The sequence below is a fragment of the Podarcis pityusensis genome (genome assembly GCF_964106645.2).
Source record: "Podarcis pityusensis genome assembly, chromosome: 6".
Classification (NCBI taxonomy): domain Eukaryota; kingdom Metazoa; phylum Chordata; class Lepidosauria; order Squamata; family Lacertidae; genus Podarcis; species Podarcis pityusensis.
In genome coordinates this window covers 48,168,230-48,192,244 of record NC_138030.1, presented here as the reverse complement: position 1 = coordinate 48,192,244, position 24,015 = coordinate 48,168,230, and the positions used below count along the sequence as shown (strand labels likewise).

At 49.6% G+C, this 24,015-nt stretch overlaps 1 protein-coding gene and 1 long non-coding RNA gene across 6 annotated transcripts in view; one reads left to right on the top strand and one right to left on the bottom strand.

Moving 5' to 3' along the window:
* ATXN7L2 (ataxin 7 like 2) overlaps nucleotides 1–7,733 on the bottom strand; it is a 22,496-nt gene extending 14,763 nt beyond the window's left edge. Inside the window, exons 1-3 of one of the 4 annotated variants that reach the window (XM_081010526.1) lie at nucleotides 7,538–7,733; nucleotides 3,743–3,811; nucleotides 1,319–1,423 (exon numbers count right to left, since the gene is read on the bottom strand). In XM_081010526.1, the coding sequence (XP_080866652.1) occupies nucleotides 1,319–1,423; nucleotides 3,743–3,811; nucleotides 7,538–7,679 (316 nt within the window). In that variant the 5' untranslated portion in view covers nucleotides 7,680–7,733. Of the gene's footprint in view, nucleotides 1–1,318; nucleotides 1,424–3,742; nucleotides 3,812–6,105; nucleotides 6,200–7,167; nucleotides 7,308–7,537 lie in introns of those variants that run through there. The other 3 variants (XM_081010523.1, XM_081010524.1, XM_081010525.1) reach the window with 3 other exon arrangements.
* On the top strand, nucleotides 7,726–24,015 carry LOC308479737. 2 transcript variants are annotated; one of them, XR_013987804.1, is made up of 4 exons: nucleotides 7,809–7,831; nucleotides 8,641–8,758; nucleotides 13,942–18,291; nucleotides 23,876–24,015. It is a non-coding gene; the product is annotated as an uncharacterized lncRNA (long non-coding RNA). The 2 variants fall into 2 exon arrangements; XR_013987803.1 differs by lacking the exon at nucleotides 8,641–8,758 and having other exon boundaries at nucleotides 7,726–7,831.

Genomic DNA, 24,015 nt, shown 5'->3' with positions numbered 1-24,015 from the left:
TCAAGCCATGCCTTGGGACACAAATACCAGCCTACCCCACCCTCTTAGCAGGTTCCTTGGCAGGAGGTCAGACTGTACATTGCCTGCCCCCCTGTGCTCCATAGGGTGAGTCGCTAAAGCAGTCCATCTCCAGCCCCTCCACTCTCCCCCCTTCTTGCTCAACAACCCCTTTCAAAGGCAGGCGCATGGCCTTGGACAATCCCAGCGAGATTACTGCTCCCCCCCCCCGCCCCAGGGCACCAGGCCAAAGGAAAAAGTCTGGATATGGACAAATCATTCACAGATGGTGGCAAGAGGAGGTTGCCTAATGTTAGATTTCCTTCGTTGTGCTTTAAGAACTTGGGAGGAGAAGCAGCTAGAAAATGGCTGGGCCTAAGTCACTAGTGTAAAGGCTGAATGGAGAGAAGTCTGTTGGGAGGATGGGATGGAGGAGAGAAGGAACAAACGGTCTGTTTGGAGCAGAAATGACCCATCTGCAGGGCAATGGTTTTCAGGCAGAGATATCTTTGCCAGATCCTGTACCTGTTACCCTTTATGGCAGCCTTCCCCAAGTCGGTGCCCTCTGGACAGGTCCTTTCTGTGCCCACTCCCCCGCTGATGGGAGTGCTATGCTAAAACATCCAGGGGGCACCAAGTTGGGGAAGCCTGAGTCAACCAGAGGTTCAATTTGAGACATTCTCCCCAAAGCATAAGCTTAGCCACTCAGTTATGGCCCGTCTCCTTTCGAGATGGGACATCACAGGAACGTAGGAAATTGCCTCAGACCGAGTCAAACCAAAGGCCCATCTAGCTGTGAATGGTTAACACTGACTGGTAGCAGATCCCTGGAATTTCAGGCAGGCGACTCTCACAGCCCTACCTGGAGATGCTGGGGACTGAACCTGCTCAGCAGGCAAGGCAGATGCTCTACACATGACCTAGGGCTCTTCTCTGCAGCTCAAGTGTCTCTCCATTCTGATGTTACCTGATGTGTGTACGACCCTTTCCTAACTGCCTCCCCACATTCTTTCCCCAAAGGGCAAAGTTGTGACATCGGAAGCGACCCTAGCATGACCAGAATCCTGCCTTTCCGTCTCTCGGGCTGCTTGCTGCCCTCGCAGCGGCTTCCTCGCTGGTTGAAAAGAAATTCAAGGGAAGACAACCTTCCTCTTCCCCCACCCGCCCCCCCATTTTCAGGAGGAAAACAGAAAAGGGCCTTTCAAGCCCAGGCACCACCCACTGGGCCGGTGCCTGAGGCGGCAGCAAGCAGCCCTAATTCACAGCTCTCCATCCAGAGGCCACAGAAATTCAATTGGCAGTTTTTGGCTGCTTCGCTTACCGCAGTGCTTCTGAAAGGCTTGAGGTTTGACCACTTGGCCACAGTGGTTACACACCACCAGGTAGAACTCATCGTGAGCTGGGCAGTGACCAAAGATAGACATGTCTGAAAGGACAAGAGAGGCGAGTGATGAGAGAGCACCCTGGAAGAAGCCCCGTGAAACTTTGTCTGTTCTTCAGGCTCAGAAACACTTCAAATAATAGCGGTAACAACACCCCACCATTAATTCTGACAAAAGATGGAACAAGAAGAAAAGTCCGCCAGGTAGCTTAGAAAGGAAGAGAGCTGAGAGGCACATGTTTGCGTCCCTGCCACAACTGTCTGGTGGGGTGGCACGAAGCATGCCTCACACTTCCATCCTCAGTTTTCCCAGCTGCAAACTGGGAATAAGTACCAGGCTGCTTGTCATGCAGGACTGAAAGATCAAGGAGACACTGACTGCAAAGCAGGTCATCCATTCATAATGCCAGAAGGAGCTTTTATACAGACTTAGACCATTGTTCCATCAAACAAAGCCCTCTTTGGCTGCCTCCCCAAGATTCTTCAAGCACAGATACAAGGAGCTTCATACTGGGCTCTTATAAGAGCAGAGCATGTGGTATATTACGGAGCCAATGCAGCACCTAGATGTGAATTGGGGGAACCGCTTGACTGGCAGCCCAAAGCTCCAATGGCACCGAGCTGCACAAGCAAAGATACACACAATTATTTTACATGTGACTTATGTCAAGACTTATCTGCGCAAATGGCTGTCTAGTTCAGAGAACAGCCACTGGGCAAGGCAGCCTCCCCCATCCAGCCTGCTGGTTCAGGCACAGCCCACTTCTCCCAGGCCTGAGACGTGGGCTCGCGTTTTAGCAAACACACACAAAAAGGCAGCAGAACAATCGCTTATCCTTGGGTGATGGGGCCGTCACACGCTCCAACTTTGTCGGGAGGCAGCCCCACCTCCTAGCACAGCTGGGGTGGCAGAAAAAAGGGAAAACAAAGAGACACAGACAGGCTGGGAAGAAATGAAAAAAGACCGAGGGCAGCAGGGCAGGGGAGGGGAGCTGTCGGGAGAGATGGGGAGGGGCAAGGCTCAAACTAACTATGGGCTGAGAGTGAGCGCAGAAAAGAGCAGGACGAAAGCCCAGCAGAAGCTCATCTGGAAACTCTGGCTCGGGAGCTCAGTGGAGAGGACAGGTGGCAGCTCACATTTCCAAGGGCTCTGCCGAAAAAGCCCAGGGAGGGAGTTAGTGTGACCGATTTGATTTAGGAAAAATACAGGCCACCATGCAGGGGTCCCACAAAAGACCTGATATCCTTGGGGAAGTCGAACCTTCTTACCTTCTGCTGCAAGCAGGACCTTCCATTTGAGTCTCCACCCTGCCCCCACCACCCAAGACTTGTCTGAGAAACACACACACACAGAGGAGACTTTCTGATCTCTTGATTGAGGGTAGACAGATGGTGGCTCAGGGTCTTTCCCCCCTAACAATCATTGAGAGTGAGAGAAAGAGAGTGGAATGGGGAGAGTCAGCACATCTTCACCCGTCCTACTATATTGGAGTCGCACCTGGAATCCTTTCTTTGCGATGAGCTGGTGAACATGTTTTGCTGGTGGCCAGAGCACGGCTGATATTCCAGCTCAGGAAAGAATTTGACCGGTGCGGCGCTGACAGAAACATGGTGTGGCTCTTCTCTGCTGCTCAGCTCATTTGCATGAGTCCATCAGCAGCTATTGCTCTGCACCAACTCTGGCTGCTTTTTGTGACACACTGTGGTCTAGGGCTGATCAGGAGGGAGGCTGTGGGCAGGAAGGGGTGGAAAGCCAAGGGCCTTTTGTTGTGGACGTCTCTTAACATCATGTTGCTAGAAACCATGGCAGCAAAGGGTTCTCAAAGCAAAGAAGCATGTATGTGAAAGTTCCGCAGCTTTTGGTTATCCTGAAACGCTTGCTAAATCCCTATAACTAAATGTTGGGTATGGGGCAGGGCTGCAGAGGATCATGACAGGACTCAAGGCAAAGTCCACAGACTCATTCATGGGTCATAGAAGATGCAATGTATTCAAGTCTAAGCCTGGATGAGTATGAATTTCCTGATGAACTACGAGACACTTCATCCATCATATTCCAAGACCCAGGCAAGGTTTTGAGCTCTAGTAAGGTATAGCCAGACTAGCTCTTGGGGCCAGAATGCCAGCCCTTGGTGGCATGTGCGAATGCAGCTATCAAAAGGGATAGTTGTCTTCTGCTTTTGTCAGGATGCTTTCATCTAAGGGTCACTTGCTGTGTGAGAATGCAATGACTGCTACTCCAGACAGACACACACACACAGAACTCCCAGCTGCCCTTGCACTTCTCTCTTCTGCAAAGCATTCACCAGACATAGGGCAGAGGTCTCTACAACTCAAGTCAGACTCAAAGAAGTCTGTTCTTACCTTCTTTAATGAGGGTCATTGCATCCAGCTTCTTGCTCCCATTCCTACCGTTTTCTTCCACATCAGACCCTAATAGATACATAGAAAAAGAAATCCCATCAGCAACACTAATAGCCCTTTGCAGATCCATCATCCAACAAAGCTATTGAGAACCCATGACATCTAGACACATTAAGATGAATCATTCTCTCCCCCCCCCTTACCACATGATTTGAAGTAACGCTTACATAGAAGCAAATCAACCTGAATGCAATGAAACTTACTAGGAAGTAAGCATGCTTAGGACTGCAGGCCTTAATAGGCTTGAAAAGAGCTCAGGAAAAGCATCTATTCCAGTCGCAGCTTCCTCAAACTTGTCATGTAGGTCACATTGTGACCCAGAACAGAGAAGATCCATCTGCAAGCCTCAGCAGACAGGACACTAGGACCAGTAAATCTGTACATCAGGATTTCCCCTCTTCGAAACCCCATAAGAATAAACATAGCATGCATGGTCCTGACCCCTTTGATTTTTTTTACTATATATGTATACAGGCTTTGAGGAGGTATGTGCAGGGGTATTCTATTTTATCCTCACAACAACCCTGTGAAAAAAGGTTAGGCCAAGCAGGCAACGTGCCCAAGGTCACTCAATGAGTTTCATAGGGGAGCAGATTAAGAACAATCATTTCCATTTGCCCTAAAACTCCAGGTCTTAAAAGTTGCCAAGAGAACAAGGATCCCTAAGAATCAGTTCAGCTAACATGGCAGATGTTCCAGGGCTTCTGCAAACATACAGTAGTGGACTTGCTGAGTCTCAGACTCCACTGCCTGCTGCTTCAGCAGAACTGCTCTGCCAATCCGTATCAATCAAGAGGTGTTTGGAAGACAATGACAAGCACAAAGCACCATTCCCTGACTTCTTTCCAAAATACAATGTGCAGGGTAGAAACGTGGCTCTCTCAACGCCACTTGAGACTAGCTGCTTTACAAACTCTTGTTTTCCCATTTCAAAGGGTGGCATTCAAATATCCACGGCCCACCAGAATTCTGTACATGCCCAGGTGTATATGCACGCAGAAAGGGGGCACACTTGCATGACAGGGGATGAGAGACAGCTCTCTCTATTCCATATACCTTTCCCATGAGCTTTTCTGCTCTGCTAGTTGGGAACACAAAGCTTCAAAGAAAGACACCCCAAGATGGACTTTGAAACGGAATCACCAAATTCTGAGTTAAACAGATACCCCTGGTTTTCAGTTCTGGAAGCTAAATCCTTGCCAATGCCAAATTATATTATAGTTTCGATCACAACATCAGTGATATTTCCCTGGAAACATGTTAATGTTGACAAGCTTTTCATTATAGCAGAACCATTTTCTTATTATGCTGTGTTTGTGTGTGTAAGCAAATGCCTAGAATGATGTGGTTTGTAACCTAATCCCAACATGCATATAAGAAATCAAACACATGGGATTCAGAACTAATGTTTTCCCCCCATTCAGCTTTCATCAACATGGTACCCTCCAGATTTTTGGACTACAACTCCCTGTGTAGTCTGGGGCTGATGGGAGTTGTAGGCCAAAAATCTGGAGGGCATCAGGTTGGCAAAGGCTGCCGTAACTCCTTCTGTCTGCGCATCGACCTGAAGCTCACAGACATTCATGAAATGCCTGCAAACTCCTTGCGATGCAGATCAAATGCTACCAATTGTGGGGAGGGATCTGGCACAAGGGGCTGATTTGTCTCCAAATTAACAGTGTGAAAGCAAGTAGCAGAGCTGGTCCCCAAAGTCCTGACTCCTGTGCTTTAACCATGACATGATACTCCACTTGCATTTAATAGATTTCACACCACATGGTGCCCTCACAAAGACAAGATGTACCTGTTACAATGCATCAACTGTTTCAGCATCAAAATACAAAACGGAAATCCAAAATAGCTGTGCATTTTTTTTATTTAAAAGATTGCAATGACACCAAGAACATTAATCTCCCTCTCTACTTAAAAAAATCAGAAAAAACCTAACTGAATTAAAACGCACATACAATTAATCCCATACCACAACCTGTCAAGAGACAGGGTGGGGGCAAAAGGTGGAAACTAAGCAAGCTCTCCCCCCCCCCAATCTACGAAATCCTTACTGTTCCATATCTATTAGCAATAAATAAATAAAAACAATCCATTCAGACAGCAACAGGAAGCTGTCTGCAAAGGACAATTTACAACCTGCTTCTTAAATCCCTGAAAACACAGGAGTCATTATGTAAACTCTGTTGGAGCTGGAAGTAGATGAGGAAACATTCGAAGCCCTAACTATATCAAGTGCAAAGGGAAGATAATGGAGGGGGATGGGAGAAGCTCAACAATATAAAAAGCATCACCAGGGACAGCTCCGTTGAGTCTCACCGCCCCTTCTAGAGTCTGCCATCAGGCTGCACTTGAGAAAGTCAAACATTCTAGGGAGGTGCTCCCGAGCGGTTTCTAGGATTCCAAGGACAAAAATCACAAGGGGCCAATCCATCCATCCACCATTTTCATACAGATATACCACCACCCCCTTAGTAAAGGAGGGCAACAGAGCAAGGGACAAGACAGAAGAGGGGGGGAGCATAGGGATGCTGAATCAGGACGTCAGGGAGGAGGATGTGCAGTTTTTCGAGAGAAAAGGGGAAATCCTAGCGAGTGGTAAACTGAGTGGCCAGGTCAACAGTGCAAAACAAAAAAGAGCTTTATGTAAAAGACAGAAGAGAAGATATAAGGAAGGCAAAGCAGATGGATGGGCGGGGACCAGTTTCAAAGGCCTAGGCACAGATCCTAATGGAAATGGAACAACTTCAACAAGAGGAAATCCAGAAATGCAGCACAGCTGGGGGAGAACAGCAAACGGTGGGTTGCTGAAAGCACTTTGAAAGGAATCAGTTGAAGAAAACTGTAACGGGATTTAAAGATCAAGACCGATGGGGGAAATGTGGTTAAAAAGGGGGGAGGAAGAGAAAAAGAAAAGTGGTCAGGGGTCACCTAGAAGATGACCAAGACCCATACTATCCAGGGAGTCACAGAAGATCAAGAACACTTGCTGCCCACAAGTGTTCCAGTGGCACCTCAAGAGTGCGTATTATTTGGGGGAAAACAGAAAAAGTGAATATGTGGAGATCAGGAAGAAAGAATGCCCAGGTGAAATGGAAGCAGTCGACATGAGGGCTCGAGGTGCACGAGAGTCAAGGCGCAAATGTTAGGAAACCTGGTGAGATCACTATGTAATAAATAAATTATAAACAGACAAGTCACGCAGCCTTTACATAGCATGTTTCGGAGACAATCGTGGGCTCGATGACAGAAGAGATCAAAAGTCCGGGGAATCTTGCGAATATGGCTTTAAAAAAAAAACACAAAAAAAGAGCCATGCTCGTGTAATAAGGGATCAAAGTAGGAACGAGAAGCACATAAGGAGCTGGGAAACGCGGGGGACAAAGATCCTGCCTTGATCACAGCATGCCCCTGGTGAAATCAGGCTGGGGGAGAGGGGATCCCGTTAGGGGGATCGAGAGATCCTAGGAAACCCGGTCGAAGCGGCAGGAAAAGGAAGGCAGGCTCCACCGGGCGGGAAGCGAGGCGGCGCTAGGACCCGGCGGCTCCTTTGTTTGGGGCGGGCGGGGTGAGGGAGGGGGCGCGGGAGGAGGAGGGGAGGCGAGGGAGGGAGGAAGCTCGACGGCGGCGGCGGCGGCGGCGGCAGCAGAAACGGCGACGGAGGGTCCCCTGCTCCCCGCCGCCTGCCGCCGCCTCCGGGCCCGCGGGCAGGGCGGGCGCGCTCACCTGTCTCGGCAGCGGGCGGCCCGGCCCTCTCCACCCAGGCGCTCCAGCTCTGCCCCGCGAAGTCATCGAGATTCGGCAGCCGCCGATCCACAGCAGCCATTGCTGCTGCTGCTACCACCGCCGCGCGTCCACGCACCGCCATCACCGCACGGGAACGCGCAGCCCTCCCCGCTGGCCGCGGCCCAGTGCGCAGGCGCCCCGCGCTCCGCGCACCACGGGAAACGTAGTCCTCGCAACCCGCGGCGCGCTCGCTCTGCGCATGTCCGAGAAAGGCCAGGGGCGCGAGAGTGGCAGGTTCGAATCCTTGCCTCCCTTCCTCGGCCTTCCCGCCGTCCTCCGCCGCCAGCCATTTTAGCAGGACCGGGAGCAGAAAACGCCCCGAGTTGATGCCCGGGCTTCTGAGCCTACGCTGGAGTCTCGCCCCGAGAAACACAGAATAAAAGCCAAATGGAGCAGACCGAAGGGTCTCGCAGTCTGGCGTCGCTGCCCCAGCGGCTGCCAAGTGCCTGCCGGGCATGATCAGCATCACACGCTAATCCACGGAGCTATCCAGCTGATGAGGGCAGGACTCCGATGTACTGCCTCTGACCCTGGAGGTTCCGCTAGCTGCTAGAAGTCAAGAGATTGTTCTTCTAGCGGTCGGTAGTTAGCTAATAGCAGAGCCCTACTGAGTTTATCAAATTCCCTTTAAAGGTATGTAAGCTAGTAGCCATTTCTCCATCTGGAGGAAGCCGATTTTGTTTGTTTATGCATTGTGAGAAGTGCAGGATAACTCTTGCACGCATTTAACTTGCGTGCATTCAGCTTTACACGCTTGGCAAAAAAATAATAAAAAGGGGGTGGAGGAAATGACTTTGGCAAGCCCCACCCACCATTGAACCCAATGTGTTTTGACTACTTGTGATTTTAGCTTTATGCACTTGCCCCAGAATGCAAACCTTACGTAAGTTGAGAGTCGTCTGTACCCCATTTTGGCCGGCTTGAAATGAATCTACTGCCAACCACTGTTGTATGGCCGCAATTTCTAGCAGTAAGAATGTAACTCCGCTACTGGATTGGTCCAAAGGTCCATCTACTAGGCCAATGTTTTCTTCTCATGGTAGCTAACCAGATGTCTATGGGAGGGCTGCAAGCGGAACACTCTCCTCACTTGTGATTTCCAGAAGCTGGTATACAAGAACATACCATCCCCAACGCTGGAGACAATATAAAGCCATTATGGTTAGTAGCAATGAATGGCTGTTTTCCTCCACAAATTTCTCTATGCCCTCATTTAAAGCCATCACTACATCTTATGGGAGTGAATTCTATAATTTTAACTATGTACTGTTTGAAGTTCCTCTCAAAGAGAAAAACTGCTCTCAATCCACTTTCTCTACATCATGAATAATGTTAGAACCATGTGCCCACCACCCAAATCCAGTCACTTCCCCCTCTTCATAAACCAAAAATACCCAGGCACTACAGCCTTTCCTCATGAAGGTGATGGTCAATCACTTGTTTCAGGTATCTTTTCTGTACCTGTCCTAGCTCTAGGATTTACGTTTTGAGATGGGACCATCAGAACTGTACACTGTTTGAAATACAGACACGTAATAGCTGGCTGCTTTGTTTTCAGTCCTTTTCAAGTAATTCTTTGCTTAGAATATGCTTCCTTCCTCTCATAGGACTCCTTTAGCCATAAAAATGCCTTGCATTTCTTCACACTAGGAGGGTAAAGATATATGCAACATAAAATATATGTTGTAGACATGCAGTTCTCTCTCCCACACATAAACATGCTGGCGCCACACAGTACATGGTAGTGTAAAAGTCCCTATGCATAGCAAGACAGTTTATATAGGGCAGGTGAATTATGTTGCTGGGAGCTGGAGAGGTGTGGATAGAGCAGGGGTCAGCAAACTTTTTCAGCAGGCGGCCAGTTTACTGTCCCTCAGACCTTGTGGGGGGGCAGGCTATATTTTTTTGGGGGGGGGGAGAATGAACGAATTCCTATGCCCCACAAATAACCCAGGGATGCATTTTAAATAAAAGGGCACATTCTACTCATGTAAAAACACGCTGATTCCTGTACCGTCTGCAGGCCGGATTTAGAAGGCGATTGGGACGGATTCGGCCCCCGGGCCTTAGTTTGCCTACCCATGGGATAGAGAATCAGTAATGACTGAAGATCAAGGCACTTGTGAACGCCCCAATCCTAAGTGCATTTACTCTGAAGTATAAGTCTTGTGCAGTTAAGTGGAGTTTACTTCCACATCAGTGCTGTGGGACTGCACTGCAGCCAGAGCCTGCCAAGCAAGGTGCGCGCTCAGAGACGTCTTTCCAATAGAGCTTAGTGGGCGCTGCACCACAGCGCCGCCCTCTAGGGGCGGCCCAGCGAGTGGGGGAGTTGCGCGGCTTTGCCTGCGGCCTCCTTTTTCCCTGCACGCCGGAGCGTGCAGCTTGCCTCCCAAGCCCCGAAGAGGGTGGGTGGGAACGGTTTCGTCGGGGAAGCTGAAGCCTCTCCCAGCAGCTCCCTGCCAAAGCTCCCCACCAGCAAGCGAAGACCCCGCCTCTCCCTTTTCGGGCGGCTTCCCGGCAGGCAGAAGGGAATTCCAAAGCGTTTGCAAAGACTCCCCTCCTCACCCAGGAGCAGAAAGAGCTGCTTTGGCTGCTGCCCCTGCGACTCAGTCCATTGCTCTTTTCTGGAGACCCAGCTGAACTCTGAGCGAATTATTTCATGGGGTCTGCCCAAGGCGTTTGGCTACCCGCCCCCCAGACCCGTCCTTAGCTGTGCCCAAGTGCACTTTTATTTCTCCCTTTAAGTAGCGTGGTGAAATGCAGCGGGCTGCAAACGCTCACCCCGCACGCTGCGTGTGTGGTCGTGGGCTAGGACAATCTGCTACTGTCCCGCCTCACCCACCCGCCCACTCACTTCGAGGGGATCAGGGAAGCCTGCGTGGGCGGGAGGAGCGACGCTATTTCTGCCCCGGCTCAGCTTCCTGACCACCACCCTCCTCTCCTCTCCGTCGCTGGGTTAAATGCCCTCTCCTTCCTGCTTTCCTCTGTCCCAGTTTCTATCCAGTAAAGCTCTTGTCTCTCCTTCCCTGTAGTGAAATCTTGTGGAATTCCCAAGCTCAGGTCAACAACTCTGGGGAACCTTTCCTTAAAAAGGTCAACAACTTTGGGGTCCGCCCCCCCCTTAAAAAGGTCGACAACATTCTGTTCCTGAGAGCACTAGGCCTGCTCAGCTGGTCTGGATCTTCTGCCACAGAGACAGAAGGCTCCCACGGGTATGGGAAGAATTGCAAGCCAGGGAACCTTTTGCATCCCTGAAAGCTTTTCCACTGCTCCACAGACTTCCCCCCCACCCACACGTGTAGATCAATATCTTGCGTGCCAGCCAGCATCCTCCCGTCCAGCCTGCACAATGAATTCATCCATCACTTTGCTCTTTTCCTAATGAATATTTTCTCCCTTGTAAGGGTTGTTGCTAAAGTCTCTGCAGGGCAATATTTCTCCTTCAGGATGTCACTCTGCTTAGGAGGCTGTGGTAGAGTTTAATAACAGGGCCTGCTGCTGCTGCTGCTGCTCCTTGGTGATTTTTCCCTCTCCCAAATCCATGCTCCTAACCCCCCATCTCCCCCACTTCAGTGCCAATATTTAAAATAAGAGTTATAATACATCTCCTCTGTGAGGTTTTCTGCCGTTAAGAGGTTATTATAATGAATCAAGATAGGCTTCAAAACGCTGTGGAATGCCAGAATTACATTGCAGGGAAGGTTTTCTTGCTTATATGCCTATGCATACAAGGTGCAAGGAACTGCTCTAGGTCCCTGCCCTTCTTACTAAGAATGCATATAATGCTGCATTTTGTATTACCTTGTGAAACTCAAAGGACAATGCTGTTCAGTACAGATGTTATTTCGTTTACGTCTTTTGAAGGCACCCACATTCTAACAATGGGGTTAGCCTGCAGTTAGGCCTTTTAAACAGCAGCGGGAGTCACCTGCGGAAAGAACAAACTGAATTTCTCTGAAGAGGGTTTCGGGGGATGAAGCACATGGTCAGAGTTCATAGCAAGCTGCGGGAAGGCTAACATTGTAACAAATGCTTTTAAAAATGTGCCACACAGTTTAGAGATGGTGATAGTGCAGCAGTTTTTTAGACACTCATGCACGCAATGTCCTCTGGCCATGACACAAACCACATTATAATAAGGGGGGGGGGACACCCACATGCATTGTAGACCTTGAAAGTTCATGCTATAATAAATTTGTGATTCTATAAGATGCCCTCCTTTGCTATGAACCACAACCCCTTAGATTATTTTGTATTGTGATTTCTTTATGGTTTGGGGTTCCCTGGTTGCTTTTCTTGTTGTTAAAGTTCATTGTGCTGTCCGTGTCATATTTATTCTGTAAATGCCAGTCATTCAGTTTGGAAAATTGGAAGGAAATTGACACATGGCAAAGGACACCCTAATCGTTGGGATTCTTTTGTTTGTTACGAGGTTTAAAAATATTTCACACAGAAAAGGCAAACACATTGTCTTTTTTCTTTTCTGCCTAACTTCCCCTTGATGTTTTAAATTTATATCCCAACCTTCTTCCCAAAGCAGCTCCAGGGTGGTTAGCAACAAATGAGAGAAACAATAACAATGTTTTAAAAATAAAAAAAATCCTTCCAGTAGCACCTTTAAGACCAACTAAGTTAGTTCTTGGTATGAGCTTGGTATGAGCTTTCGTGTGCAAGCACACTTCTTCAGATACACAGTGTATCTGAAGAAGTGTGCTTGCACACGAAAGCTCATACCAAGAACTAACTTAGTTGGTCTTAAAGGTGCTACTGGAAGGATTTTTTTTATTTTGACTATGGCAGACCAACACGGCTACCTATCTGTAAATGTTTTAAAAACTTATTTTATTGGATGATGTGAAAGTGTGCTTGGAGAAATGCCTGCTAATGACTGTTGAAAAACATTTGTACATAAAATCTGTGGATTTCTTTCTGATAATCAAGCTGTAAATTATCAGAGTAGGCAATAGGAAGCGTTTCCTCACACAACCCATAACAAGCTTGTATAGCTCAGTTGGTTAGAGCGTGGTGCTGATAACACCAAGGTCACAGGTTCCATCCCCATGTGGGACAGCTGCATTTTTGCAGGGGGTTGGACTAGACAATCCTCAGGGTCCAACTCGACGATTCTGTAACTCACTACCACCATATGTACTTATAGCTTTAAAGGAGAGTTACATAAATTCATAAAGGAAATGTCTCTGAGTGATATAAAGCACCAACAGTAACTGGAGCCTCCAAGTTCAGAGGCAGTTTAGTTTTGAATAGAAGATGCCTGGGGAGAACAGTTGACCTTCATGCCCTGACCGTAGCCTTGCCTCATGGAAGCATTTGCACAGCCACTGTTGAAATCAGAATGCTGGAGAAGAGGGACCATTGGAATGATCCAGCAAGTCTCTCCCTCTGTTCTTATGCAGTACCCTGTGCCTGACGGAAATAAACTGCTGAACACAATCGGATAGGCCAGATTGGATTACTGTAATGCACTCTACACGAGGATGGTTTGAAACGTAAGAGCCCTGCTGGATCAGGCCAAAGATCCATGTAGGTGCACTCAGGTCCTCCTTGCAAATTTCCCATAGGCAAACCCCAATCGCCCCACCTGCAATTCCCAGCAGCTTGTTCAGAGGGATATTGACACTAGTAGTAAAACATAGCTGTCATAGTGAGTAACCCTCAATAGCATTATCCTCCATTAATTTCTCTACTCCTCTTTTAAAACCATCCAAGTTGGTGGCCATCAGCACATTGTCTAGGAGCAGATCCAGTTTAACTGACTGTGTGAAGTACTTATTTTGTCTGACCCAAATCTTGCATCCTTCCACTTTATTGGATGCACCTGGCTTATAGTATCATGCAGGAGACTTCAGATTTGAGCAGAACATGCAAATCAGCATGTTAACCAGAGTATCTAAAGCATCACTTGAAGCCCTTCCCCAACTGCCCCTCCTGTAAAATACATCATGGGTGGACAAAACAGGCCAGAGCCTTTTGGTTGAACTGCCAGAATTTGGAATAGCCTCCCAAGAGAGGCCTACCTGGCTTCATCAGTTTACCTTTCAGCAAGCCTTTTGGGATGCTGCGTTTAAACAAGATTTGACTTTTTTACCTGCTTGTTTTTAGTGATAGTTGTTATTATTTTTTAAATATATTATAAACTGAACATGTTCATTTCCCTGATTAATTCTCATAGGCTGACAGGATATAAATATTGGAAACAATATAAATAGGACAACCAGGAAATTTCCTAGCATGCCAAACTTCATGCTAGGGATTATTATGAAAGGCACTGACACTGGAATTAAATTGCTAGTTTTGTAATGCCTTGAAATAAATCTGCCCTACAGCTAAACGTGGAATCCTGGTCACTCCCTTGCACAGAGTTGGAAGATGACAAAATTATCCAAATTATTCATCCTCAAAACAGCTACTATCCTATACACACCTACCCGTGTGAGTATAAACCATAAAAAAAATTGGGAGTTACTGCACGATTGTAGGCAGGTTTTTGTAATTAGCATTTTGTGTGTCTTTCCTCAGGATGGCTTCTGCTACACTATCTGGCCCTAATGTGCTATAAAAGGGAACATTTATAAATCTTGGGTACAGAGCTGCAATGGCACCCCATGCAGGCATTGGACTGAAATTTCCCTAAGTGCACAAATACAATAGGAGACCAGCCCCCTCTGTTTTGTTGCTCCACTTTTCGATTTCCTGATAATATTCTGAAAAGCAAACTAAGATAATAACACGCCTTGCCATTGTTGACACAAGCTCAAACTGCCCCAGGTTTAAGGAGGCAGGAAGAGATACCCATCAGCACACAGGATGTTGCAAAGCCACCAAGGAAAGCAAGATATATTTTTCTTAGTCTTTAATGGAAACAACCTCAACGGCTTAAGCATGTAGAAAATAATACTGTCAAGTTCTCCTTTCCTTTCTTCTTCCTCCTCCACCCCCTTTTCTTTGTTTAGGAAGGATGATAATACAGTTGTTGCATGCTGGAAACTGTACATTGTATAACCACCAAACAACAAAAAAAAAACAACCCCAAACCAGAAATGAAAGCAGAAACAGGATATCCTTTACAATGAGGAACATGCAAGAATCAAGGTTAGTGTTATAGAGTTCCTCAGCAGAACTCAGGGTTTTTAATGCATTGCTCAGATTTTGATTTTGCCCCTTCTGGAAGAAGCTCATGGTGCCAATAATGGTCTAAATGTTCTGGAGCAGCAAGGACATGTCAACATCTTCACTTTTTAAGGCACAGATAATACTTTCAAAGGCCACATGAACGTACAGGAGGGCAGGCATCTTGTTCCTTTCATGCTGGCAGCTGTATAAACAAAGCCTGATATTCATTCTCTAAATATTAAATCAGATATATTTAAGTTCACAGCATTTGAAAAACCTGTAGTTCTTTTTTTTAATTTGCCTTCTTGCTTCTGGGTGTGGCAGGTATGTACACAGGAATACGATCATCAAGATCATCTTCACAGGGTTTAAAACTACGTAATTTTATATTAAAACTCCAAAAGCTCAAGCTCTCAGTTGTTTATAACAAGTGCTAAAAGGTGAGCAATATTTTCCAGGTTAACTGTTAATACATGTGGTCAAAGTAATGGGACAAACCCTTAAAGATACAACTCCAAGACACATCATTGTACTCACAGAAGATTTACCTGATAATACACACATTCAATCGAATCAGTACTATAATAGAATGGCCACATACAAACAATTGAAATTGGATAAAGCTATCATGTCAGTTAAAAAATCCAGAATATAAAAAGTCTCTCTCATTTTGTTCAGAAAATCTTTTCCTTTCGTCTAAAGTTTCCATTATTCTAAAACTTCACGAGAGCAGCAACACCCTATTTACTTATTTACAGTGTTTTTTCTGGGGGTACGCATACCCCTAAACATTTTGTGAATCTTTGTACTTTTGTCCATTTACTGTATTCATTTTTCCCAGTTTGAACTATAAAATGGTGCTTTTCTTGAGTCAAAATGACAGTACCCCTAAACTTTTTTTTTTTTTTTTAGAAAAAAGGACTGCTTATTTATATATTAAATTTGTATATCTGAATCATGGGTGATCCTTCTTGACGGTACATTGAAGATGATGAAGACGTGTATACTGTACAATAGCAGCTAATAGGAGCTGAGATATATTAGGCATTTCTAATGGGACCAGGCTGATGTTTGTGACTGAATTTGGGATTGTTTGATTTCTAAACTATTGCTGCAGCAATTGTTTTACCTTTGGATTTTTTTTTTACAGACTTGATAAGCAATTGCCAGTTGCAATTGTATGTTTATATATGGATATTAAATTTAAAACGATCAGGCTAGATGTGTATGCGTTATCGTTGCAATCATTTGTGTATGCTGTACAAATAACATGCCCCCTTCTTTCAAACAGCAATGCTGCTCCAAACCAGTTTATAAAAATGAATGTGGGAATTTGAGCAGGGAAACCTGGGCTGAAGACCCAGCTCAGCTGTGAATGCAGCTGAATGGACTGTGACATGGTCATAATCTAACCTAAGTTCCCACATGGAAATGAAGCTGACCCAATAGAATCAATATCAGAACGCATTTCTTGTCAATGTGCCAATGAGGCTCTTTTTGTTCTCATTATTCAGTCATCGTTTCCCCTTGACGCTCTTGGCATCACAGGAGCGAAATTAGCCGAGGTAGGGAAGATCTCTAAATTTCTCTGGAAAGCAACAGGAGACAGAGGATGCAGTAGAACACAGCATTATCAGAACCATTTTGCGGGGAAGCTGATAACATACATGATGCCTATTTATGCCGCAAGTAAAGGAATTTGGCATCTACAATAGCATCTGTAAAATCCTTCAGAATCCTTAAAATTTCTTACCTAAAAAGAAAAAGAAAAAGCAAGTTTCTAGTCCTCATAATACCGATCGACTTAAGAGTAGCTATGGATCTGCTGGTGAGCCAGAAACCAGAGGTAAAATTGGTTGAGGATTTCACTTATTTTTACAAACTTTCTTGCCCCTCTCTTGTTACTTTTCAGTTGCTCTGAATCGGTTTCTCCTCTTTCCCAATTCTATATTCAGCAAGAGAGGAAAAGAAATAAAACAGATTTAAACCTATTTTAACAAAGCAACAATATTTATCCACTTCAGTATTTGTAGGCGTTTTCTAGGTTTGATTTTGTGTGTGTGGAAAAATCAGTGCAGTGTAGTACAGAATGTAAAGACGTTGGTTCAGATCTCCTCACTCAGCCTTGATGACCCTTGCCTTCTCTTTCCTTCTCTCCCACCACTCTATGCCACCGAGTTATTGTAAGGAAAAGAAAGGATAGCCTTTCCTCCACGTATAGGTCCAGTGCCGAGGAAGAGTAGGACAGAAACCTGTAAATGGCTATCTCTTGTTTATTCACCTCTCAGATGAAGTTCTGGTGGCTTTTGAAAATCTCTGGATCTGACTACTAAAATCATTCCAACATAGTTATCAGTGGAAAAAGAAATTGTGCTTTCAGCTGAGTACAGACAGTTATTTATCTAGAAGAACAGGACCTATTCTTCTTTACCACTACTGCAGTACTAGCCCTAGTCCAGCATTGAAAACTCATGGAAGAGCTGCAGGATGCACCTGTCTAGTCAGGGAACTAGACAATGAATTTACTGTCCCCCTTGGAACAAGAACATTCCTAGGAAACTCTTTACTCCACACAGAAGCAACTAAGCCCAGTGCCACCTAGTGGCTACCCTTTATAATGACACTATCCACATAACAACCATACAAATCTAAAGGGTGCATGGGAAATGCCTCTCTGCAAGTCAAAAAGACACCTGAAGTGGTTAAAGTAGACTGCTGCAATCAATTTCTAGTGTAGTCAGTTTCACATCTAAGAAAAATCTGTATTTTTTCTTCTTTCCAATGAGGATACTCAACTCCCATTCAAAAACAAACCCTTCAATCTTTAAATTTCCCAAATGCTCTGGACATGGAAAAAGAAAGGATGTGTTATTTATCATGGATTCTACTCACTAAGCATCCCTATCAGTCACACATCTATCTACTGCATCTATCTAATACTAACATTTTTGCGGGTTGCTGACCTCTCTGTAAGCCAGCTTGGGGTAAGCGCACTACTACTCAGCAACCTACTAAACTAGTTTGAGCAGGGACTATGATGGGACACAGATTAATGGGTGGCATCCAAATAAATTGTAAGTGTCACAGAACCTCCTCTCTCCTTCCACAGATTTGCTTGGTGGGTCCTCTAAACCAGGGGTCAGCAAACTTTTTCAGCAGGGGGCTGGTCTACTGTCCCTCAGACCTTGTGAAAGGCCGGACTATATTTGGAAGAAAAAAGAAAAAGAATGAATTCCTATGCCCCACAAATAACCCAGAGATGCATTTTTAAAAGAAGCACACATTCTACGCATGTAAAAACATGCTGATTCCCAGACCGTCTGCGGGCTGAATTTAGAAGGTGATTGGGCCGCATCAGGCCCCCGGGCCTTAGTTTGCCCACCCATGCTCTAAACCAGCGGTTCTCAACCTATGGGACCCCAGATGTTGTTGGACTACAACTCCCATCATCCCTGAGCTCTGGCCTTGCTAGCTAGGGGTGATGGGAGTTGTAGTTCAACATCTGGAGACCCACAGGTTGAGAAAGGCTGCAAACCCTCTGGAGTAGATTAGGGGATGGTGTGGCAGTGTGATGGCCTGGGATTCCGATTCGGAGGATGAAACAGAGGAATCCCAGCCTGCACAGGAGTCCCCGCCTCCAGGGCCGGCTGAACTGGGGCAAGGCCTAGATGCTGAAGAGCCTGCACCTGTGGCAGTGCATCAGGAGCTGGCCCCAGGTGAAGCCCTTCTGGCCCCAGAGGGGCTTGATGACTCAGTGGCCACAGGTGAGCCTCCTCCAGGGCCCAGTAACCCTTCGGCCTCTCCTGATCTGCAGAGGCTTAGGGCAGAGAGGCGAAGGGAACTGGTTGCCCCCAGGAGGAGTGCTCGCCTTAAGGCCAGAGGAGGCGGGGCTCCTGGGGACCGGGACCGCCCCTGGCCTTAGAAGAGGATAAAAGCCCAGTCAGCCCGGCCCCAGGTTGCGGGAGCAACGTCGTTGTTGGCTTCGGACCTTCCTGTGTTCCTGATCCCTGCTCGGCTTCCTGTTCCTGACTATCCGGTACTCCTGTTCCCTGCTCGGCCTTCTGTTCCAGCGTTCCTGTTCCCCGCCCGGCTCTCTGCATCGGACCTCACCCCTCTTCGTGTGGACTCTGCTACACTCACGGTACCTTACCCCTGGGACCAGCACAGTTTGCTCCCGCCACACCCGCACTCCCCCTTCGTAGGGGTGCGTTCGGGAAGAGCCAGAGGCCATGGCTGACCAGGCGGCTACACTGGTGGCTTTGGCCCAGGAGAACCAGGCCTTGACTCACACCGTGCAGCAGCTCAGTGACGCGGTTGTGGCACTTCAGCAACGCTTGGAAGCCCTACCGGCTCCTGGGGCCGACGCCCCGGCTCCTGGCAAGTACCCAGTGGCTTTGCCTGAGAAATTTGATGGAGCCCCGGCCAGCTTTCCCATGTTCCTGGCCCAGGCCAAGCTGTATATTCAGGGGCGAGCCCGGAACTTTCCTGACGACCGCACCAAGGTGCACTTTTTGATTAGTTTGTTAAAGGACCAGGCGGCCAAGTGGGCGTTGCCGCTACTCAGGCAAGACTCCCCCTTGCTGGCAGACTATACGGGGTTTTGCAATCGTTTGGAGGCCGCGTTCGGCAACCCCCAGAAAGGGAGTCAAGCCAACCGGGCGATTCGGCGTTTGAAACAGGGCAAGTCCACGGTGGCCGCATATACCACGGAGTTTCGGCTGTTGGCACAGGACTTGACCTGGAATGATTCGGCACTGCGGGACCAGTATCTCGAAGGGCTTTCGGACGAGGTACTGGACCAGTTGGCCACAATGGAACGCCCCACCACGCTAGACACTCTCATTCAACGGAGTCTACAAATAGACGACCGGTTGGAGGATCGTCGTCAGGCCCGGGGTCGCCGACACTTCCAGTTCACGGCACCAGCTTTTTCCAGCAGCCCCACGGTCACAACTGATTTAACGGAGGAGCCTATGCAGCTCGGGGCAGTGCGGCCACGCCTTTCCCCCGCAGAGAGGGCGCGGCGTCGGGAGGGAAATCTCTGTCTTTACTGTGGCGGAAGTGGACACTTCGCTCGGTCTTGCCCTGAGAAACGCCAGCCGCAGGGAAACCGCCAACCCCAGTAGCTGATGGCCCTAGCTACCGGGGGTCCCAAACCACGCAGAATGGGCCTGCATCAATGGACTTGCAACATCTTATGGTTTCGGTACGTTTATACCCTCCAGGTGGGCCCTGGATCCTCACCCATGCTTTGGTAGATTCAGGGGCAACCCGCTCTTATATGGACGCTGCTTTTGCCGCCCATCATCAGGTGCCACTTCGGAACAAGCCAGTACCGGTCCAGGTGGAAGCGATTGACGGACGACTTCTGTGTTCAGGTGCCGTTACTCAGGAGACCCAGCCCCTGGTCCTGTGTTTCCAGCAGCACCGGGAGTTGCGAACTTTGGACATTGCCTCTATGCCCCGCTTCCCCCTGGTGCTCGGGATGGACTGGCTGGAAGCCCACAACGTTCAGATTCACTGGGTCAAACGGACCGTGCACTTCCCAGACCCATGTTCCCATGCTCAATCCGGGACGCTGGCGGCCGCGCCCTCAGAGGAGGCAGCACCCACGCTCCCAGCCGTGTATCAGGACTACCAGGACGTGTTCGAGGAACAGGGGGCAGACCAGCTGCCGCCGCATCGGCCTTTTGACTGCGGCATAGACCTCCAACCCGGAGCGCCTTTACCAGTGAGTCGCTTATATTCTCTAACAGAGCCAGAGCGCGAGGCTTTGCAGGACTTCTTGCGCAAGAACCTGGAGCGTGGGTTCATTAGGCCTTCCACCTCGCCTACCGCGGCACCAGTGCTTTTCGTTAAGAAGAAATGTGGGGAACTCCGCCCTTGCCATGATTACCGAGCCCTGAACAAAATTACCGTCCCAGACCGATACCCCTTGCCCCTTATCTCGGAGCTGCTGGAGCGGGTGCAAGGGGCACAGGTGTTCACCAAGCTGGACCTCCGGGGGGCCTACAACTTGATTCGGATCCGAGCCGGGGATGAGTGGAAGACAGCGTTTGGGACCCGGTACGGGCAGTTCGAATATTTGGTTATGCCTTTCGGGTTGTGCAACGCGCCTGCTGTGTTCCAACGCTACATCAACCACGTGTTTCAGGACTTGTTAGACAAGTACGTGGTGGTGTATTTGGATGACATACTGATTTACTCCCGTGACCCGGCTCGCCATGAGGGACATGTCCGGACCGTGCTGCAGCGCTTGCGTGAGCACCGTTTGTACGCAAAGCTCAGCAAGTGCGAGTTCCATCAGCGGACTGTGGACTTCCTTGGTCACCGGCTCTCTCCGGATGGGGTGCAAATGGACCCGGGGAAGGTGACAGCGGTTCAAGAATGGGCGGCACCCCGGAACCGCAAGGACCTACAACGTTTCCTGGGGTTCGCCAATTACTACCGGACCTTCATCGCTGATTATGCTCATCGCACCACCCCGTTGACCCGGCTACTGCGCCCAAAGACGCCGTTTTCCTGGGACAAGGAGGCAGAGGAGGCGTTTCAGGGGTTGAAGGCCTGTTTCCAGAGGGCACCAATCTTACAACATCCTGACCCCTCTCGACCCTTTGTGGTGGAGACCGACGCCTCCAGTACGGCTCTCGGTGCCGTCTTGTCTCAACAGATTGGTCCTGAAGCGCCACTCTTACCCTGTGCCTTCTATTCCCGCCAGCTCCTACCAGCGGAGCGTAACTATACTGTGTGGGAGCGGGAACTACTGGCCATCAAGGTAGCCTTTGAGGTCTGGCGCCACCATCTTGAGGGGGCACGACATCCGGTGGAGGTGAGAACCGACCACCGGAACCTGGAGTACCTCCAGACCACCCGCAAGCTGAACCAAAGACAGATCCGGTGGGCGTTGTTCTTTTCCCGGTTCCAGTTTCGGATCCGCTACATCCCTAGCTCCCAGAATCTGAAGGCGGATGCCCTGTCCCGGAAACCTGAAGACAACGCAGACACGGTACAGCAAGCAGAACCCACCACGATCCTACCTCCAGCCGCATTCCTGGCCACCCAGGAGGCGCAGCCACTGCAGGTTCGGGTGCGGGAACAGCAGCGGGTCGACGCTTGGGCCCAGGAACGACTCCGGGAGCTGGCTGAAGGGTCCAGCCCACAGTATCCGGGGCTGGTCCTGCATCAGGGCCTCCTGCTGCACCACGGTCGTCTGTACATCCCGCCAGGGCCACTGCGGCTGGAGGTTCTCCGGATGGCCCATGATGCCCCAGCAGCGGGGCACTTTGGACGGTATCGGACCACCCATCTGGTCAGTCGTGAGTTTTGGTGGCCCCGCCTGAAGGCTGACGTGGCTCGCTACGTTGCTGGTTGTGATGTCTGCCGGCGCGCCAAGGGACCTACCGGGCGACCCCCCGGCCTACTTCAGCCATTGCCAGTTCCACCGCGCCCTTGGCACACAGTTTCGTTGGACTTTGTAGTGGACTTACCCTCGTCTCGTGGCTGTACCTGCCTTCTGGTTTTCTCCGACCATTTCACCAAGATGGTGCACTGCGCTCCCTGTCCATCTGTACCCACAGCCAAGGAAACTGCTCAGCTGTACCTTCAGCATGTCTTCCGCCTGCATGGACTACCTGAGCGCGTGGTGTCCGACCGGGGCGTTCAGTTCACATCCCGGTTCTGGCGAGCATTACACCAGACCCTCGGGACAGAGGTCTGCCTCTCGTCAGCCTACCACCCACAGACCGATGGCCAGACGGAACGGGCGAACGCGGTGCTGGAGCAGTACCTCCGGTGTTACTGCAGCTACCAGCAGGATGACTGGGTCGACCACCTGGCATTGGCGGAGTTTGCCTATAACAACGCGGTGAATGCGTCCACCCAGCAGACCCCGTTCCAGGCCAGTTATGGTTATCATCCACGGCTGTTTCCAGAGGTGCTGCCGGCATCCGCGGTCCCGGCGGTGACGGAGTGGCTTCAAGAGCTCCAGTCCCAGCAACAGCTTTTGGTGGAGCAACTGCACCAGGCCAAGGAAGCGTACAAAGCCCAGGCCGACCGCCACCGCCAGGTGGGGCCGGAACTTCGCGTCGGTGACCTGGTTTGGCTCTCCACTCGCCACCTCCACCCCTCTCGACCTTCGCGGAAGTTGGACGCCCGCTTCACCGGCCCGTTCCCTATCGTAGACCAAATCTCTCCTGTGGCATTCCGTCTCCGGTTACCCGCAACCCTGAAGGTTCACCCGGTCTTCCACAGGTCCCTTTTGAGTCCGGTGGCCCCACCCGACGAGTTCCACCCGAACCGTCCCCGACCGCAGCCAGTGTTGGTTCGGGGAGAGCCTGAGTACGAGGTGGAACGCATCCTGGACTCCCGATACCGCAGGGGAAAGCTGCAGTATCTCATTGACTGGAAGGGGTACGGACCGGAGGACCGTTCCTGGGAACCAGCGGCCAATGTCCACGCACCTGCCTGCCTCCGAGAGTTCCATGCGACGTACCCCGGCAAGCCGGGTCCGGACCCTCGGTTGAGGGGGGGGCCTGGGAGGGGGGATGGTGTGATGGCCTGGGATTCCGATTCGGAGGATGAAACAGAGGAATCCCAGCCTGCACAGGAGTCCCCGCCTCCAGGGCCGGCTGAACTGGGGCAAGGCCTAGATGCTGAAGAGCCTGCACCTGTGGCAGTGCATCAGGAGCTGGCCCCAGGTGAAGCCCTTCTGGCCCCAGAGGGGCTTGATGACTCAGTGGCCACAGGTGAGCCTCCTCCAGGGCCCAGTAACCCTTCGGCCTCTCCTGATCTGCAGAGGCTTAGGGCAGAGAGGCGAAGGGAACTGGTTGCCCCCAGGAGGAGTGCTCGCCTTAAGGCCAGAGGAGGCGGGGCTCCTGGGGACCGGGACCGCCCCTGGCCTTAGAAGAGGATAAAAGCCCAGTCAGCCCGGCCCCAGGTTGCGGGAGCAACGTCGTTGTTGGCTTCGGACCTTCCTGTGTTCCTGATCCCTGCTCGGCTTCCTGTTCCTGACTATCCGGTACTCCTGTTCCCTGCTCGGCCTTCTGTTCCAGCGTTCCTGTTCCCCGCCCGGCTCTCTGCATCGGACCTCACCCCTCTTCGTGTGGACTCTGCTACACTCACGGTACCTTACCCCTGGGACCAGCACAGGCAGGCATGTGGTGGAAGATAAGGGAGGGGGAGTTCTGTTCCACACACATAATGACTTAGCTGGATTCAACCAAATATATACCACAAGCAATTGCATGCCTACAATATCACTTGCGGGTCTTTATTACCTATTGTCTGCA